Genomic DNA, 18,271 nt, shown 5'->3' on the forward strand with positions numbered 1-18,271 from the left:
TAACCATATCAGATCAAATCCAAATCGAAGCTAAGTATTATTTATTAATCATTATTAATTTATTTGCCTTTTATTTTATTAGGGTTAACCCTGATTGTCTCTGAACTAATAATGCACTCACTGTACTTTGCCTTCTTGTTCTTCCTCCTTTTCAGGTTTAACAATTGTCAAAGCTACGTCATTGGTAACCCTAAACCCTAACCTTTTATTTTTCTGTGTAATTATTACTTGTGTCAAACCCCATTGGGGATCCGCTGGTTTCATTGTCCCCTTCCCCTTTATTACTTTATAACTGCGTGGTTAGTAATTTAGGGAGTGCAACTCGTTAATTGAATTAGAATAACTAATTAAAAGATAAATATCTGAATATAATCACGTGATTGTTGCACACACGCACCCTTTTGGGGTAACCTCCCTGTTGCCTTGTTGCCTGTTGCTTGTTGCCTTCGTGTTTTTTTTGCAGAATAAGCCATGTCCCTCGAATACGAGGATACCTCAGCCTGTTGCCTCGATAAAAAAGGTCATGACCCTAATGATGCTGCCTTCGATACACAAATGACCTCGACCCTCGGATGTTGCCTATGGAAAAAGGCTGAGGTATCTTCTGGCTGCCAACGAAAAGGCTTATTCGGATCCTTGCCTTAGACTACCTGCCTCTCTATGGCATGGGACAGTCTTTTGGCAAAGGATGCTTCGATGACCCTTCAACCTCCAAACGAAAGGCTTCCTGCCCTCTTATGGCAAGGATAGACCCTTTCATTCTGAAAGGCAAAAAGAGACCTATCATCTGAGTTTAAGGTAATTTCCCCTAATTGCCTTGCAATGCTCAAACCTTTTATTATATTCTTTCTCATAATTTTTCAAAAGGGCAACGCTTATTCACAAGCTAAAGTCCCTATTTCTTTCATCTACATTTTCTAAACAAACGAGCAAGCAAAGCAATTAAGAGCCCATGGAAAACCATGGATGCAAAGGGTGCCTTACACCTTCCCTTTGCATAAATTACCCCCCGAACTTAGATTTCTTTTAAAAGGTTTTTTTCTGTTTCTTTTTGCCTTTCCGAATTTGTTTGGATAAAATAAAAGTCGGTGGCGACTCTTGCTTACCGCGACATTCCGATTAATTAAAAAAGTCAGTTCACCGTATTACACTTCCCTCTGACAGATACTGTTTTGACTGGGCCAAACAGATCAATGTGCAAGAGTTCTAATGGCCTTGAGGTAGAAACAACATTCTTGGACTTGAATGCAGGTTTGGAGAACTTGCCCTTCTGACATGCTTCACAAAGAGCATCCGATTTGAATTTCAGATTAGGGAGTCCTCTGACCAGATTCAGTTTGTTAATCTGAGAAATCTTTCTCAAACAAGCATGACCTAATCTTCTGTGCCAGACCCACTGCTCTTCAGAAACAGACATAAGACAAGTCACCTTCTGACTCATAAGATCTTGCAGATCTGTCTTATAAATGTTGTTCTTCCTCTTGCCTGTAAATAGGATTGAGCCATCCTTCTGATTTACAGCCTTGCAAGACTCTTGATTAAAGATTATATCATAACCATTGTCACTCAATTGACTGATAGATAAGAGGTTATGTGTTAATCCTTCTACAAGAAGTACATTAGAAATGGAAGGAGAGTTACCAGACTTTATAGTTCCAGAGCCAATTATCTTGCCCTTCTGATCTCCTCCAAACTTGACTTCTCCTCCAGACTTAAGCACCAGGTCTTGGAACATAGACCTTCTTCCTGTCATGTGTCGTGAGCATCCAGAGTCCAGGTACCATGACATGTTGTGCTTTGTCCTTTTTGCAGTCAAGGATATCTGTAATAGGAATAATCTTATCCTTAGGTACCCACATTTTCTTGGGTCCTTTCTTGTTAGATTTTCTCAAGTTCTGATTGAACTTAGGTTTAACATTGTAAGCAGAAGGAGGAACAGCATGATAATTTTTAATGTGAGTTTCATGATATTTCCTAGGTTGTGTCACATGCTTTTTGGTGTGTGTTATGTGAAAACTTTGAGCATGTGAAGTGTGCCTAATATCATGGGAGTGGCCATACTTGAACTGATCATACAATGGCTTGTATGTGAGTTTCATCTCATCAACAGGTTCAAGTTGGTATGGGGTTTCACCCTCAAAACCAATGCCGACTCTTTTGTTTCCAGACACAGCATATATCATAGAAGCTAGCTGACTTCTGCCAATACTTCTAGATAAGAACTTCCTGAAACTTAAATCATATTCTTTCAGAATATGGTTTAGACTAGGAGTGGATTTTTCTGAATCAGAAGGAGATCCAACATTATTGGATAATTTTAAAAGTTTTTCTTTTAATTCAGAATTCTCCAACTCAAGCTTCTTTGTTTCAAATTCAAATAGCTTTTTCAGCTTTTTGTATTTGAGACTAATCTGAGACTTGAGTTCCAGAAGTTCAGTTAGACCGGAAACTAACTCATCTCTAGTAAGTTCAGAAAATACCTCTTCAGAATCTGATTCTGATGTAGATTCTGATTCGTCATCTTCTGTCGCCATCAGCGCACAGTTAGCCTGCTCATCTTCAGAGTCTGAATCATCTTCTGACTCATCCCAGGTTGCCATAAGACCTTTCTTCTTATGAAACTTCTTTTTGGGATTTTCCTTCTGAAGATTTGGACATTCATTCTTGAAGTGTCCAGGCTCATTGCATTCATAGCACATGACCTTCTTCTTGTCAAATCTTCTGTCATCAGAAGATTCTCCACGTTCAAATTTCTTTGAACTTCTGAAGCCTCTGAACTTCCTTTGCTTGGTCTTCCAGAGTTGATTTAGCCTTCTGGAGATCAGGGACAGTTCATCTTCTTCTTCAGATTCTGATTCTTCAGGATCTTCTTCTCTAGCCTGAAAAGCGTTAGTGCATTTCTTGATATTGGATTTTAATGCAATAGACTTACCTTTCTTTTGAGGCTCATTTGCGTCCAGCTCTATTTCATGGCTTCTCAAGGCACTGATAAGCTCTTCCAGAGAAACTTCATTCAGATTCTTTGCAATCTTGAATGCAGTCACCATAGGACCCCATCTTCTGGGTAAGCTTCTGATGATCTTCTTTACATGATCAGCCTTGGTGTATCCCTTGTCAAGAACTCTCAATCCAGCAGTAAGAGTTTGAAATCTTGAAAACATCTTTTCAATGTCTTCATCATCCTCCATCTTGAAGGCTTCATACTTCTGGATTAAAGCTAGAGCTTTAGTCTCCTTGACTTGAGCATTTCCTTCATGAGTCATTTTCAAGGACTCATATATGTCATAGGCCGTTTCCCTGTTAGATATCTTCTCATACTCAGCATGAGAGATAGCATTCAGCAAAACAGTTCTGCATTTATGATGATTCCTGAAAAGCTTTTTTTGATCATCATTCATTTCTTGCCTTGTCAGCTTTACGCCTCTGGCATTTACTGGATGTTTGTAACCATCCATCAGAAGATCCCATAGATCACCATCTAGACCAAGAAAGTAACTTTCCAGTTTATCTTTCCAGTATTCAAAGTTTTCACCATCAAATACCGGCGGTCTAGTATAACCATTGTTACCGTTGTATTGCTCAGCAGAGCCAGATGTAGATGCAGGTGTAGACTTTTCACTTTCATCAACCATCTTTTACTGAAGCGTTTTTCTCTTCCTGAATCTTTTCTAAACACGGTTAAGTGCTTGCACCTTAGAACCGGCGCTCTGATGCCAATTGAAGGATAGATAAACACTTAGAAAGGGGGGGGGGGGTTTGAATAAGTGTAGCTTTAAAAAACTTGACAGATAAAAATAAATTACACAGTTATTTTTATCCTGGTTCGTTGTTAACTAAACTACTCCAGTCCACCCCCGCAGAGATGATTTACCTCAACTGAGGATTTAATCCACTAATCGCACAGATTACAATGGTTCTCCACTTAGTCAGCAACTAAGTCTTCCAGAGTCTTCTGATCACACACTGATCACTCCAGGAACAACTGCTTAGATACCCTCTAAGACTTTTCTAGAGTATACTGATCCACACGATCACTCTAGTTACAACCTGCTTAGATAACTTCTAAGACTTCCTAGAGTATTCTGATCCACACGATCACTCTAGTTCCTTACAACTTAATGTAATCAATTCTAAGAGTATTACAATTGCTTCTTAAAAGCGATAATCACAAACTGTGATATTTCTCTTAACGTTTAAGCTTAATCTCACTAATATATTACAACAGCAATGTAGTGAGCTTTGATGAAGATGAAGATTCTGAGCTTTGATTTGAACAGCGTTTCAGCAAGTTGATATTCACAGAATAGGTGTAGAATTGGTTAACCTTGCTTCTCATCAGAACTTCATATTTATAGGCGTTGGAGAAGATGACCGTTGAGTGCATTTAATGCTTTGCGTGTTCCGTACAGCATCGCATTTAATGTTATACGCTTTTGTCAACTACCTCGAGCCTTGTTCACGCTGTGTCTACTGACGTAGCCTTTAGTAGCTTTTAACGTTCCTTTTGTCAGTCAGCGTAGCTTGCCACTTGTACTTTCTTCTGATCTGATGTTTGTGAATACAACGTTTGAATATCATCAGAGTCAAACAGCTTGGTGCAAAGCATCTTCTGATCTTCTGACCTTGAAGTGCTTCTGAGCGTGATACCATCAGAACTTCAGTGCTTCTGTTCTCTTGTTCTTCTGATGCTTCCATAGACCCATGTTCTGATACTGCTTCGACCATCTTCTGATGTCTTGCCAGACCATGTTCTGATGTTGCATGCTGAACCCTTTGAGACAAAGCTTCTGAGCGCTGAATTATGCGTACTCTTTATATATTTCCTGAAAGGGAAATTGCATTGGATTAGAGTACCATATTATCTTAAGCAAAATTCATATTATTGTTATCATCAAAACTAAGATAATTGATCAGAACAAATCTTGTTCTAACAAAAATAACGGTGAAAGTTCCTACTTAGGAGTGCGAACAACAGTTGTAACTTCAACAGCTGTCCAGTAGTGGCGAACCCCATTGTGCACTAAGTAATCTGGAACCTTAGGCTTAAGCTGGCCTGTGGTAGGTCTTGATTTACCAACCACTGTCTTTGCAACACTCAGACGATCTTCTTCTACTTCAGCAGACTGAGCGGTGTGAGCATACCCATTTCCAAGTGGAGTATGTCGGTTTTTCTTTTGAGGAAACTTCCAATCTTCTGAATGGAGAGACTCGTTGTCGGAGACACTTTCGAGATCGTCCTCTTCTGTATTTTGGTCTTGCTCTTCTCCCAAGATGGCATTGACTAAATATGTGAACTCTAGATCCGTAGCCTCGGAAGGTGACTTGGGGATATAATCCTCAATGATGATTTCCCCAGTAGATGATGATGAATAGCAAGGGTTATACATCTCTTTTGGCTGAGAGAGGTACTCATAATCAATGTTCCATCCAGTTGGAACAATGTCTTCAAGAGAGATTCTTGAACTTTCAGGAGCGGAGTATTTTACCATGTAGTCGAATTTTCCGCTTGGTTCTCCTAATGTATCCCAAGTCTCTTCGGGGATAGGAGGAACTTCTTCTGATGAACCATGACTTCTGGTGGTGAAGCTGTCAGTAACTTCGTCACTGCTTGGTTGAGTCTTACTTTCAGATCCTTTAGTCGGATAACAACAAGGTGGATCAGACTCTGGTAGGGAGATGTATCCTGCTTTGTTAAGATAGGATAACCATTCCTCTTCATCGGTGTTTTCCGTACCGATGGTATTGACTGTTTGTTGGACAGGTTGAAGAAAACCTCCACTGCAGAAAGTTTCTTGAATAGGGAGAACTACCTCAATTCCTGGAATAGCTTTTGATGATGTTGGAAAGAATCCAATTCCTGTTCTGTTCTTGTTGTTGGTAGGAATATTAATGTGCCCCCAACCACTGGTAGTGCCATCCTTTACAACTTGGATTGCATCTTTGTATGAAGAGATAGACGTTGCTTTCTCCTTTCCTTTGTCTAAGGAAAGTGCTTGGAATTTAGTTCCAACAACTTCTTTTGGTTCTATGTCGGTGAATGATGACAGGTTGCTGACGATCAGAGCTCGTTCTCCACATACGGTTACCAATTTGTCATTTCTTATGAACTTCAGTTTCTGATGAAGTGTTGAAGTAATTGCCCCAGCCTCATGAATCCATGGGCGACCTAGCAAACAACTGTATTGTGCCGGAATGTCCATAACCTGGAAAGTGATTTTGAACGTCTGAGGTCCAATAGTTATGGGAAGATCTACTTCTCCGAAAACTGACTTTCTTGATCCATCAAATGCTTTGACGATGACATGACTTTTTCTTAGAGGGTAATCTTCGAAAGATAATCTTGATAATGTTGATTTAGGCATGACGTTGAGAGAGGATCCATTGTCTATTAGGACTCCTGTGAGTACATCACCCATGCAGCCAACTGAGATGTAAAGTGGAAGATTGTGGTCCACTCCTTCTTCAGGAAGATCTTCGTCACAGAAACTTAGGCTAGTTCCCGCGGAGATGTTGGCAACGATGTTGTTGAATTGGCTTATTGTAACACTTGGTTCTACGAAAGCTTGTTCCAAAACTTTCTGTAGAGCTTCCCTATGAGCTTCAGAACTCAATAGCAGGGAAAGAACAGAAATCCTAGACGGAGTATGTAGTAATTGGTCTACAATGTTGTATTCACTCCTCTGGATTAACTTTAAGATCTCATCATTTACTTTCGCTTGAACAACATTGGTCGGATGATTGTCTTGCCTATGTGGTACTTCCTCCGAAGGTTTCTCCACATTTTCTGTTGTTCTGTTGAAGACTCGTCCACTTCTGGTGACTCGACTAACATCAGCAATGTTGACAACAGACGGTAATGGTATTTCCTTACCATTTTCAATGAATGTAGCGTTGTACTTGTATGGTATAGCCTTGTCAGACTCATACGGTACAGGACCTGGTAAGTAGATGACTAGTGGTGCAACTGCTGTCTTCCTGCTATCATACTTAACTTGCATAGGTACATCTTGATTAATTTGAGGAGATACGGTAAAGACTTCGTCATCTTCTCTGTTGGCAAGAACAGTAATGGTATTGTCATCCATCAGCTTTTGAATGTCGTTGCGAACACGCAAACATCCTCGTGAATTTCTTCGACAGATTTCGCATCTACTGTAAGCGTGGAAATCTGTTCCAAAGTAGGCAAGTCCATTTAAAGTTTTATGGAACCTGACTACCGATCCTTCAAGGTCTTCAACTTTGTAGATTTTGTATTCTCCTGGACATCCTTGAACCATGTTGATGTCATGTTCAGTTCTGACTCGGATATGTTGAATCCATCCCAAGTCCATTTGTTCTTGTAATGCAGCTTGAACTATGGCACATCCTTGATTATTCCTTGGACAAATTTCACATGTGAAGTAGTTGTGAGGTGGTACATGACCGTACCCAGCTTGTCTAGCGTGCATCTTGACAAGATTTTCCCCTATCTGACGAATGTCGTAGATTTGAATGACATTGGGGTGTTGATCTATCAGATTTACTGAAGCTTCTTTATGTTGCGGCAAAGGATTTGCTTGGACGTTTGGATTAGTATCTTTGAAGGATAGCATTCCGCTCTTCACTAATCGTTGGACGTCAATCTTGAAAGATAAACAGTTCTCAATATTGTGACCTGGTGCCCCCTGATGATAGGGACAAGATTGGTCAGCCTTATACCATGGTGAGGAACTGTTTGTAGGATTTGGAGGACTCCTTGTCTGAATGAGTCCTTTTGCCAGTAATGTTGGAAACAATTCTGCATACGGCATTGGTACAGGGTCAAAGGCAGGATACCTTGGAGCCCGATTGTTGTAATTTGGAGGTCGAACCTGCTGCTGAGGTTGCTGCGACCTTTGTTGAATTTGTTGTTGCGAGACCTGAGGTTGATAAGCTGGTGCTGAGTTAACAACCGGAGTTATTGTTGCGACTTGAGGTTGGAATTTCTTCTTGATTTTGTGCAAGACATTGCTGACATCTTGATCCTTTTTCTTCTGGAAAGAACTTCCATACTTCCTTGGACCAACAGAAGATTCTGGTTCTTTGCTCAAGCGTCCTTCTCGAACTGCTTCTTCTAAACGTACACCCATGTTTACCATCTCGGTAAAGTCACTTGGTGCACTTGCAACCATTCGTCCGTAGTAAAATGGACTTAAAGTTTTGAGATAGATTTTTGTCATTTCTTTCTCTTCAAGTGGTGGACAAATTTGAGCAGCAACTTCACGCCATCTCTGAGCGTATTCCTTGAAGCTTTCTCTATCCTTTTGAGTCATGGCCCGGAGTTGATCTCTGTCGGGAGCCATATCCAGATTGTACTTATACTGTTTGACGAAGGCCTCTCCGAGGTCTCGAAAAGTACGAATCTCTGAACTGTCCAAGTTCATGTACCATTTGAGTGCAGCACCAGTCAGGCTGTCTTGAAAATAATGAATGAGCAATTGTTGATTATCAGTCTGAGTTGACATTCTTCGAGCGTACATTACGAGATGACTTTGTGGGCATGAATTCCCTTTGTACTTCTCGAAATCTGGTACTTTGAATTTGTGAGGAATCTTAACATTTGGAACCAGACAGAGGTCTGCAGCATTCTTTCCAAATAGATCTTGTCCTCGGAGAGTCTTGAGTTCCTTCTGCATTTGCAGAAACTGTTCTTGGAACTCGTCCAATCTTTCATACACGCCAGCATCCTCACTTGGGGCGTGATGATATACTTGTCCGCCCTGCGGGGGAAAAGTATGCATAATGGGCTGTGGAGAAGCCATGACAGCAGATCTTGGAATCTCAGCATTCTGTTGTGCGAAACCCATTGCCGTTGCTCTTGGAACTTCAATTTCCAGAGGTTTGTAACCCTCCGGTGGACGCATATCCATGGTGACTTTTGGAGCTTCAGAAGCTGGAGGTATGTACCCTTCTGGAGTAAAGTTATACGGCATGCCCCAAGGTCGATCAGGCGGCATGGTATACTGAGGAATAGGAGTAGAAACAATCTCAGAAACCACAGTCCTTTGCAGTTCTTCTGGCGTTGGTCGATTCTGTGCAACTACCAGGGCTTCTACCATACTATTGAGTCTTTCAACAGTACCTTTGAGAGTATTAATCTCTTCTCTGAGTTCTTCATTCTCTTGCTCAAAGTCTTCCATTCTTTTCTTGCGACTTGAACGAGTGTTGTATGGATGAGACAACTTGAAAGTCTTGGTTCACCTCCTTCTCCTCCTCTCTTTCTGGAGAAAGGAAAGTGACTATTAGATCCGCGACAATTCTCGTGTCAGTGCGTACGACTAAAGCGATGTATGTGTCGCACCCTAAATTTTGACCTAAGTTTTTCATCTGATTCATTCACATTAGCATCGATCAATTCATCTGCATCCATTTTAAGTTTCGACTTCGCGGGTTGCGCTTTTATTTTATTTTATTAGTATTGATATTCACAATTAATTTGTCATCATTTTAATTAACAATTTATTGTCGCGTTAAATTCATTCATAATCATATTTTGCATATTAAGTTCAATTTTTGTATCTTGAATTCAATTTTATTACGACATATTTTATATACTTTTTAATAAATTAACTTGTTTTGAATTCTATTTAGGTTATTTAATGATTAAATTATCATTTAATTATTATCATCAATTTGAATTAGAAATTAAAAAGAGACTATATGATTCATAGATTAAGAATAGGGATAATTGTTACAGTGTTTTAAGTGAGACCATTACAACAAATACAATATGGCCCATCACATAAAAAAACAAACAAAACAAAAACAAAATCAAAAAAAAAACTTTGCTGCATCTCCATTCCATCCCATGTGATACCTGCTCCACCAACCTGCACACAACAATCCAAAAATTACACTGAAATGGCAAGACACAATCTGCATCAAGAAAAATACAACTCAGTATACCATAATTGTTCAAAACCTATCATATTTTCCCCCCAAAACCCATAATTCTGTCTATAAAACAGTGGGATTCACAGCAAGAAAGGGAGACCGAAAAAACCCTAGCGGCAGCCACAGAATTCATCAAGGAACCAACGCGACCTCTGTCCAGAACGAAAATTCACTCTAAATTCGTTCATCACCAAAAACCAAACACAAAACCAAAAAACCTAATTCATTATGTTCATGTTCATCACAAAAGAAAAATAGCCGAGACACCACCCTCTCACACCAAACAACCATACAGCTAACTAACCTTAAGCTGTTTCCCTTCAATCCGCCGTGAAGATCACACTCATCCTCACAAAACCTCTCCTTCAGACCTCACCTTGCTCATACGTTCAAACAATCTCACCACACTCGTAAACAGCAACCAAAAACACAATATACAACACTCAAACAAACCGAACCACCCCAACACTAAAAAATGCTTCCAATATAAACTTTCAACCTCACTCATAACCTCAACTTTCACTATACTCCACTCATCATCTTCAATTTACCTTCACAATACCTTAACTATACTCAGAAACCTCACTAAAAACCTTTAACCATCATCAGCATCATTCAATCACTTGACCTCCCTCCCTCGGTTCAGAGCAACAACAATGAACACTCACTAATTTCGCAGATCCAGAGAAGGAGCAGAGACAAATCGAAAGCAATATAGAAAAACGAAGCATAAGAGCGTACCTGGGAATAAAAGCGTTGTACCGGAAAGTTCCCTAGCCGCATCAGAGCTTGTTGTCGGTGTTTCGGTAACTTGAAGTATATCTTTATCCCTTTGTCAATTATATTGTGATTACTTTAAATCTTGCTTTTGATTTCATTATGTAACTGTAATCACTGATTATTAATGGATTGGGGTATAAGAGTTTGATTTGGGGGTTAGGGTTTGGTTTGTATTTGCTTGCATCTTTTACTTGTTTTTGTGTTACCCTGAGCCGAGAGAGATACCAGAGCTTCAAAGGCTCCTTCAATGGCGGTACCGAACGAGATGTGAGCATTTTCTTTTAAGTTTGACCTTATTGTTGTCGAGTGCGAAAGAGAAAGAGAGTTACGTGTTTCTGTTTGTAGGGTTTCTCAACCCATCAACTTTGTTAGTGAGGAAGGCGGGTCGCGGGTCGGATCATGTCGGCCCAGTTCAAATCTTGAGTTTGTTCACACTTTGGGCTTCCATTTGTGTTGTTATCTTAGGCCATATAGTTAGCCGAGTAAACCTCTTGGCTCATCTAGTCTTTTGTTTAGTTTTTTTTTTAATAATAATAGTTTAGTTTTATTGAAAAATGATAAAACAAAATCAAAGAAAAAATATTTAATATTTTTATCAAATTAAAAAAGACCAAAAAATAATTTCTCTTTAGATGTATGTTTAGGATTTCTTTCAAATATTTTCAAAAGATCAAAAAGATTTTATTTTCTTCAAGTTGTTCATCTTTTAGATATAATCTTGTTAGAATTGTTGCATGAATTACTTGCCATATTCTTGTATGCTCGTATGCTTGATCTCGTACTAAATTCTTTCATTCAAAACAATCTTAATAAACCTTGGTCAACACCAATCATTTTTTTCCCACTTCAAACAATTTCTTAATCATTTTTGGTAAACACCAAGTATCCATTTCAAACTTCTTTTATCACAATCAAAAACTTCAAAATTGCTTTTAATAATCAAATCGAGTTTGATCTATAATGGATGAATCAAGAGGGGTTTGTACGTACTTGTACAAGTTGCTCTAAAGCATTTAGGCGATGGCCGTTAAGCTTTTGTTTGAATGCTTAGATTCCATTAAAGACTCCTTAAAATTCGATTTGTCTCGCCTTTCTCTACAAAACGCTTTTTGATAATCGAATTGAATTTGGTTTATAATGGATGAGTCAAGAGGGGTTTGTACGTACTTGTACAAGTTGCTCTAAAGCATTTAGGCGATGGCCGTTAAGCTTTTGTTTGAATGCTTAGATTCCATTAAAAACCTAAAACTCGATTTGTCTGATCTTTCAACAAAACACTAAAATTAAACAATTTCAACTCATCAAATCGTTCTATCCTTCGCCCAAGTGCGAATCTTTTCATAACAAATCTTGGTCAATACCAAGTTCCTTTTTTCGATCAAAATGCTCTTTTAAACAATCGAATTGGGTTGGATCCACAATAGATGAAATTAGAAGGGTTTGTACGAACTTGTACAAGTTGTTCTAAAAACATTTAGGCGATGGCCGTTAAGCCTTTGTTTGAATGTTTGTATTTCATTAAGGACTCCTCAAAACTCAAGTCGTTTCAATCTCTTTCATCACCCAAGAGGGATTTGTACGTACTTGTACAAGTTGCTCTTTCAAGCATTTAGGCGATGGCCGTTAAGCCTTTGTTTGAATGCTTGTATCCCATTAAAGACTTCATCAAGCTCAATCTAGTAAATGCTCTTTCAAGTATTTTAGGCGATGGCCGTTAAGCCATTGTTTGAATGCTTGAATTCCACTTTTTTTTTTTTTTTCATAAAACAATTACCCATTTCAAACTCATCTTTTCTCTGCCCAAATGCGATTAGACCCATAAAATCTACCAACAAATTCGTAGTTCTTTAGAACTACAATCGCTCTGATTCTTCCATTGAAGATATGTAGGCACAAGACTCAAATGCCTTGGCGAGCACACTAATAAAAAAACATAATTTCGTAGCTTCGAACTACAATCGCTCTGATTCTTCCATTGAAGATATGTAGGCACAAGACTCAAATGTCTTGGCGAGCACAATAATAAAAAACCCAAATCCCATTTCTTTCTTGTCCATATAGTAATTAGAACGCAAGTAGATAATAAGCTAACAATTAATCACAAGACTAACTAAATGGGTCCCATCGAGTACGATGGAGGTGAGGGGTGCTAATACCTTCCCCTTACTTAACCGACTCCCGAACCCAAATTTGGTTGCGATGACCATCTTTGTCCATTTCATTTCATTCGTGGGTTTTATCATTATTTTCCCTTTCCCATTGGAATAAATAAAATTTGGTGGCGACTCTGTTTTGTTACAATTTCGTGGCGATGATTTTTTTGACCCGCGACAGCTGGCGACTCTGCTGGGGAACACCTAAGAGAGTCAACCCTAATTTAGTTTTATTGTGATATTTGCTATCTTTATTTACTTGCTTCTTTATTGTCTTTATTCTATCTTTGTTTTATTTCTCATTATTGTGGTTGGAATCTCTTGATTATTGGCGCATGTGAGAAAAAGCTCTACACCCGAGCTCGAGTGATACGTAAGATAAGGTGGTGGTCTAGTATTAAACTCGCTTGACGTAGTGTCAAGTGGGAGGTACTAAAACCCCGCCTGGAGTAGGTCCTTTGAGGAGATGTTTATGACTAAGTAAGTTATTTACTTGGGCTATGATGTTTTCAATTTGGACCGCCGACTCTAGGGACCTTTAGAAAAACCCTAAACCATGACTTTTAGGAAATGGTGGTTTCGCACCCAATTTGCGTAACGTAACTATTACCGTGGATAAGTGCGAAAACCACACTCAGAATAGGCTTCATTTGAAAACACAGTTGGATGGTAAGTTATTTATTAGATGACTGAGTTTTCAAAAGGAGTTTATAACTCTGAGAACCGTGTCTAGAACCTTTTCAACATAAAAACCTTAGACTGTATGCCAAGTAATTTGAATCTTTCTATGTCCAGTTGATTGAAAATCCATTATTTGTGAATCATACATGATATGACAAGTCATTCATTTTTGCATAAATCCTCATCGTGCATCTGCATTCATTTGCATTCTAATTCCCAGAATCCATCACTCATACCTTTCTTTACCCAACAGTAATAAGGCAAGCTAATTTCCAGACATCTTTATCAGACGTGAAGTGTTACTCGACAGAAAAGATGGAAGACCTTGAACAAGAAAATCATGAATTCCGTGATGATGTAACTACTCTTCGTGTCGGTGTGGAAAGATTGACTGCTTTGGTGGAAAGCTTAGTGGCTGCTCGAAATCAACCATCACCTCCCCCATCTCCTCGTGCCACTCAAATGCAAACTGAAGTTCAGACTACGGCGATTTGCGAAGTTTCTACTACTAGTGTTTCTGTGGCTCCTACCACTGGTCCCTCTCACTATCAGATGCCTAATGGATACCCTGGGGGCATGTCTTACAACTTTGTGCCAGAGGGATACCATCCTGTTACTGGAACTACTCAAGTTACTCCTGTAATGACTATGACTCCACCTCTGGTACATACCGTGCCACAAGCTGGGGCACCCATTTACCAAGTTGAGCCCAATGAAAGAAATGAAGCTTATGATAATTTCCAAGACCAATTCCAAGAGATGCGAAAGGAGATTAAGGCCCTCAAAGGGAAGAATCCATTTGGAAAGAATGCTTATGATATGTGTCTTGTGCCAAATGTGAAAATACCTGCCAAGTTTAAAGTGCCTAATTTTGAAAAGTATAAAGGGAATTCGTGTCCTCAGAGCCATTTGACCATGTATTGTAGAAAGATGGCCACTCATACCGATGATGATAATTTATTGATCCACTATTTTCAAGATAGTCTAACTGGTGCTGCTTTGAAATGGTACATGGGATTGGATAGTACTCATATCAGTTCTTTTGATGACCTTGTTGAAGCGTTCATTCGACAATACAAGTATAATGTTGACATGGCTCCTGATAGAGACCAACTCCGAGCCATGACACAGAAGGAGAAAGAGTCTTTCAAAGAGTATGCACAAAGATGGCGTGAGGTTGCTGCCCAAATCTCTCCTCCTGTGGAAGAAAGAGAGATGACCAAAATATTTTTAAAGACTCTAAGCTCATTTTACTATGAGAGGATGGTTGCCAGCGCTCCGACCGACTTCACTGAAATGGTGAATATGGGAATGCGACTAGAAGAAGGTGTACGAGAAGGACGGTTGACTATGGAATCTGGATCGTCGACTGGAACCAAGAAATATGGAAACAACTTTCAGAAGAAGTGGGAAGATGAAACTATTGCTTTTACAATTGATGCCGCACAATTCAAGCAACCATACCAACAGTCGTGGGCAGCTCCTCCTCATGATTCTTCAAAGAATGCTCCTCAGAATGCAGCTCAGAATCAGAATCGTCAACGGAATCAGAATATACCTCAAAGGAACCAACAGAAGGGGGATCGTCGAATTGACCCAATTCCAATGACCTACGCTCAGCTATGGCCATATTTAATTGAGAAGAAAGCAATAGCTCCCAGACCAACTCGACCTGCAAAGTTTCCATTTCCTAAGGAATACAATCCAAACGTCAAGTGTGATTTTCATGATGGGATAGCAGGTCACTCCATTGAAGATTGCAATATCCTGAAGGAAAAAGTTCAAGATCTGGTTGACAAAAAGATGCTCTCTTTCAAGGATATTGGTCCTATGTCATGATCAGTGTTGAGACACCAAGAACATTCCTAAAGCCAATGGATCAAATCAGATCATTGAGCCACTTTTTATCATTTGCATTTACGTTTTTTCGCTTGTTTGTTAAGTGTTTATTTGCTTTTGAACATTGTTAACTTTAATGGTAATATTAATGAAATGAGCATGCAAGTTTTGAATCAGTCCATTCGTATTCACTCTTTCTTTCTTTTATTTTATTTTGTTTTCTAAAAAAAAATGAAAAAAATATGTTTATGTTTCTCCCATTTTCTTTATTATACTTTTGTTTAAGCAAGTATTGGAGGGAGGATGACGAAAAACGAACACCCAATTTGCATCAGTATGCTTTCAAATAAAACTTTGTTAATGATGTACAGGCATTGCTTCAAATCCCCAAACACTGGAGATATAAGGAAGATAATCCCTCGTTAACCCTTTTGGGCCTTAGAAGTAGGTGTTTTCTTTCTGTGCGAAATTTAAACCCTTCATCAAAACCGGGGGCAGGGTAGTTGTTCAGTTAAAATGACTAATGCATCTGATTTCCAAGAGAATCATTTCATGGGAACCATTCCCGACCAAAAGTTCAACTGCATCCTCACTTCGTAAACAATGTCGAAGTAGTAGTGAACGTTTAAAGCTTACAACAGTTATTTCCCTTGGAACATCAATATGGCAGTCACAACTCTCAAATTCTCATATCATTGAACAAATGTCACACGAGTTATTCCAAAAAAAAAAATCAAAGAAAATCCCGCTAAGTCAAAACCTAAACTTAGACAAAAAAAATAGGGATAAAAAAGTCAAAATAATAAAAAAGAGATCAAAAGATCATAGTCAAAAGAAAAAAAAAAACAAGAGCAAACTTGTGTGAATTCCAAAAAAAGAGTAGGTGAGTGCCACCTATTGGTTCTCAACTATCATATGCAAATTCTCTTGGAAGTCAAACACTTGTGAGAGTTAACTGAACTTAGGACTGGAGTATATAACGAAGAATGGGTGGGTAAAAATTAAAATTTGAGCCTATATCCTTTGTTTCTTAAACTGTGAACCTGGCCATGTTACAACCTTCAAAAGTCCTAATTGAAGCAAGGTTTCTTTTGAAAGCATACTAAAGCAAGGTTGCGTTAACCTGACTCCTGAATATTTGCTAATCATTTGTTTTGATACCACGATATCACATCATCTTTCACAACTTGAATTTCAAACTTCCATTGCATCCTCATTGGAATTTATTCATTATATACCACAGTTTCATTTCAATAAATGACTTGTTTTCAAAACTTGCATGCACGTCGCATTAAAATTACCATTTTGAATTAAACAGTTTCATCTGCAAGTCAGCACTTTCCATCAAGGAAGTTCCAAAAATGGAAATCGTTTGAAGAGCCTAAAGTGGAACCATCAAGGTCACATCACTTCAGAAGTCCGTCATTCAGGGGCATTTCAAAGTTCCCAAATACTGGGGCATGTCATCTCAGGAAAATCGGTTTGAATCCAAACTTTATTGAAGCAGATTTCTTCATAGACTCAGCGTTCTGGGGCAAATCAAGGCCAAGACCTTTCCTTCAAGCAATCCAAGCATACTTTGTCATATCAAGCAATCCTCAAGCTCAAAATTGGTGTCGGGAATTATGCTTGCAAACCTTATACCAAGGGACCTTTCATAATAAATCATTACCCTCCACTGGGGCACATGTCAAAACATTTCAAACCATGAATTTCATTCATAGCATGCATTCATAAATCATGCATATCATTCATGGGGCGTCATCCCACAACGTTTACAAATAAAAATTCAATCTTGCTCGGCCTTTTCCATTGAAAACCAAGCCTAGTCCACCATGGATACCTAAAAAATTCATTGCCCATTGGCACACTTCCAGTAAATTCATTACTTGCATTGATCAACCATCATACATCATTACACGTGCATCAATTTGCACAAAAGGAAAAAACAAAAATGTCTAATACATCAGCACAAAGCATGCATAGGGGATCATTATCTTCTTGTTAACTTGAGCCAACCCACTGGTTGAAATTGATCATTTACCTCCTGGTCTTTTGAATCAGCCTACTGGTTGAGAACCGTTCTGTTCATTTTTGTCAGCCCACTGGTTGAATTTAATCATGAATCGCATTTTTCAATTGTTGTCAATCTGCTGATTGAAAGTCATTTGTTTTGTCAACCCTCTGGTTGAGACCAAACATTTTCTCATCATTTGAATCAGCTAATTGATCGAAGATTAATCTTTCGCTTCCTATCAACCCACTGGTTGAGGAAAGTTTTCCCACTTCTTGTCAGCCCACCGGTTGAAAGTTATTATCTTGTTTTGTCAACCCGCTAGTTGAACTTTATCTTTTTCTGTGTCAATCCACTGATTGAATATCACCCATTTTGTCAACCCACTGGTTGAAGTTTTTCTTTTTTGTGTCAATCCACTGATTGAATAACAATTGTTTTGTCAACCCACTGGTTGAAGTTTATCTTTTCTGTGTCAATCCACTGATTGAACATCATTTGTTTTGTCAACCCACTGGTTGAAGTTTATCTTTTCTGTGTCAATCCACTGATTGAACATCATTTGTTTTGTCAACCCACTGGTTGAAGTTTATCTTTTTCACGTCAATCCACTGATTGAACATCATTTGTTTTGTCAACCCACTGGTTGAAGTTTATCTTTTTCGTGTCAATCCACTGATTGAACATCATTTGTTTTGACAACCCACTGGTTGAAGTTTATCTTTTTCGTGTCAATATACTGATTGAAGATCACTTGTTTTGTCGACCCATTGGTTGAAATTAATCATTGGCTTTTCATTTTGAATCAGCCCACTGGTTGAGGATGGTCTTTTATCAGCCCACTAGGTTGAAATTTATCATCCACCTTGTTAACCCACTGGTTGAAGTCAGT

At 38.8% G+C, this 18,271-nt stretch overlaps 1 protein-coding gene across 1 annotated transcript in view; it reads left to right on the forward strand.

Annotated features, from left to right (window-relative positions):
• LOC131650581 (uncharacterized) overlaps positions 1-15,365 on the forward strand; it is a 58,204-nt gene extending 42,839 nt beyond the window's left edge. Inside the window, exon 2 of the mRNA XM_058920289.1 lies at positions 13,747-15,365. Within this exon, the coding sequence (XP_058776272.1) occupies positions 13,747-15,365 (1,619 nt within the window). The remainder of the gene's footprint in view (positions 1-13,746) is intronic.
• Positions 15,366-18,271: the final 2,906 nt, after the last annotated feature.

This window comes from Vicia villosa, linkage group LG1 (genome assembly GCF_029867415.1).
Source record: "Vicia villosa cultivar HV-30 ecotype Madison, WI linkage group LG1, Vvil1.0, whole genome shotgun sequence".
Lineage (NCBI taxonomy): Eukaryota > Viridiplantae > Streptophyta > Magnoliopsida > Fabales > Fabaceae > Vicia > Vicia villosa.